Source organism: Morus notabilis, unplaced genomic scaffold (genome assembly GCF_000414095.1).
Source record: "Morus notabilis unplaced genomic scaffold, ASM41409v2 Scaffold45, whole genome shotgun sequence".
NCBI lineage: Eukaryota > Viridiplantae > Streptophyta > Magnoliopsida > Rosales > Moraceae > Morus > Morus notabilis.
In genome coordinates, this window is record NW_010366164.1 from 1,582,979 (window position 1) to 1,584,252 (window position 1,274).

The 1,274-nt window shown below is 50.0% G+C and overlaps 1 protein-coding gene across 1 annotated transcript in view; it reads left to right on the top strand.

Moving 5' to 3' along the window:
- Positions 1 to 354: 354 nt before the first annotated feature.
- LOC112093834 (probable carboxylesterase 12) overlaps positions 355 to 1,274 on the top strand; it is a 1,589-nt gene continuing 669 nt past the window's right edge. The window contains 1 exon segment of the mRNA XM_024173135.1: positions 355 to 1,273. Within this exon segment, the coding sequence (XP_024028903.1) occupies positions 458 to 1,273 (816 nt within the window). The 5' untranslated portion in view covers positions 355 to 457.

Consider the following 1,274-nt stretch of genomic DNA (forward strand, 5'->3'; position numbering starts at 1 on the left):
GATTGAACTTTCAATTGTTATATGTTTGATGATAGACTGATTAATATTATTTTTATTTGATAATGAACTTTAAATGTTTGCGTTATGTTTAAAGATCAGTATTATTTGATGATGAACTTTGAATGCTAGAGTTATTATTTTTATTTGATAATGAACTTTGAATGTTAGATTAAACTTTAATTCTTTGAATATTGAACCCGATTACCCAACTCACTCTGTCCTGCCCCAATCTAACCTAAACATCATTAGATTATAAAATTTTTTTAATATTATTGAGACTAAATATGTATAATCCATACTTTTTAAGATGGGATAAAAAAAAGCATATTCCGCGCCAATTCAACTCATGTACAACCCTATTTATGAGCAGCTAATACACCTAACAGCCTATAAAGACTTTCAAGATTTTTTTCAATAATAGACATCAGGACTTGCTCTTCCAAGTTCCACCACAAACATGAGCAACGAAGTAGCCGTCGACTTATCTCCCCTCATTAAAGTCTACAAAGACGGACGAGTCGAGCGCCTCCGCGGCACCGACACCGTGCCCCCTTCCCTCGATCCCGACACCGGCGTCCAATCAAACGACGTCGTAATCTCCCCCGAAACCGGCCTCTCCGCCCGCCTCTACGTTCCCCCGGCCGCCAAAAATTCCAACCAAAGCCTCCCCCTCCTCGTCTACTTCCACGGCGGCGGCTTCCTCATCGAAACCGCCGCCTCCCCGACCTACCAAAACTACCTCAACGCCCTCGCTGCCAAAGCCAACGTCGTCGTCCTCTCCGTCGACTACCGCCTCGCCCCCGAACACCCTGTCCCCGCCGCCTATGACGACTCCTGGTCCGCCTTCAAGTGGATCGCTTCCCCCGATTCCGAGGAATCGCTCCCCAGCTCACTCTCCGATCGCCGGCGCGTGTACCTCGCCGGGGATAGCGCGGGGGCGAACATCGCGCACTACGTGGCGCTGAAATTCGGCGTGGAGAAAGGCTTAGGCGGAGGAGTAGGAGTGGAGCTGAAGGGGATTGTGCTGGTGCACCCGTACTTCTGGGGTGAAACCCCGATCAGCTCGGAGGCTGACGGCGGCGGGATCGGGCCGCTCGTGAAGGCGCTGTGGTTGTTTGCGTGCCCCGGGTCGAGCGGGTTGGACGACCCGTTTTTGAACCCGGAGAAGGATCCGAATTTGGGAAAGCTGGGGTGTGGGAGAGTTCTTGTTTGCGTGGCGGAGAAGGATGGGTTGAAGCATAGAGGGGTGTATTACGGCGACCTTTTGAGGAAGA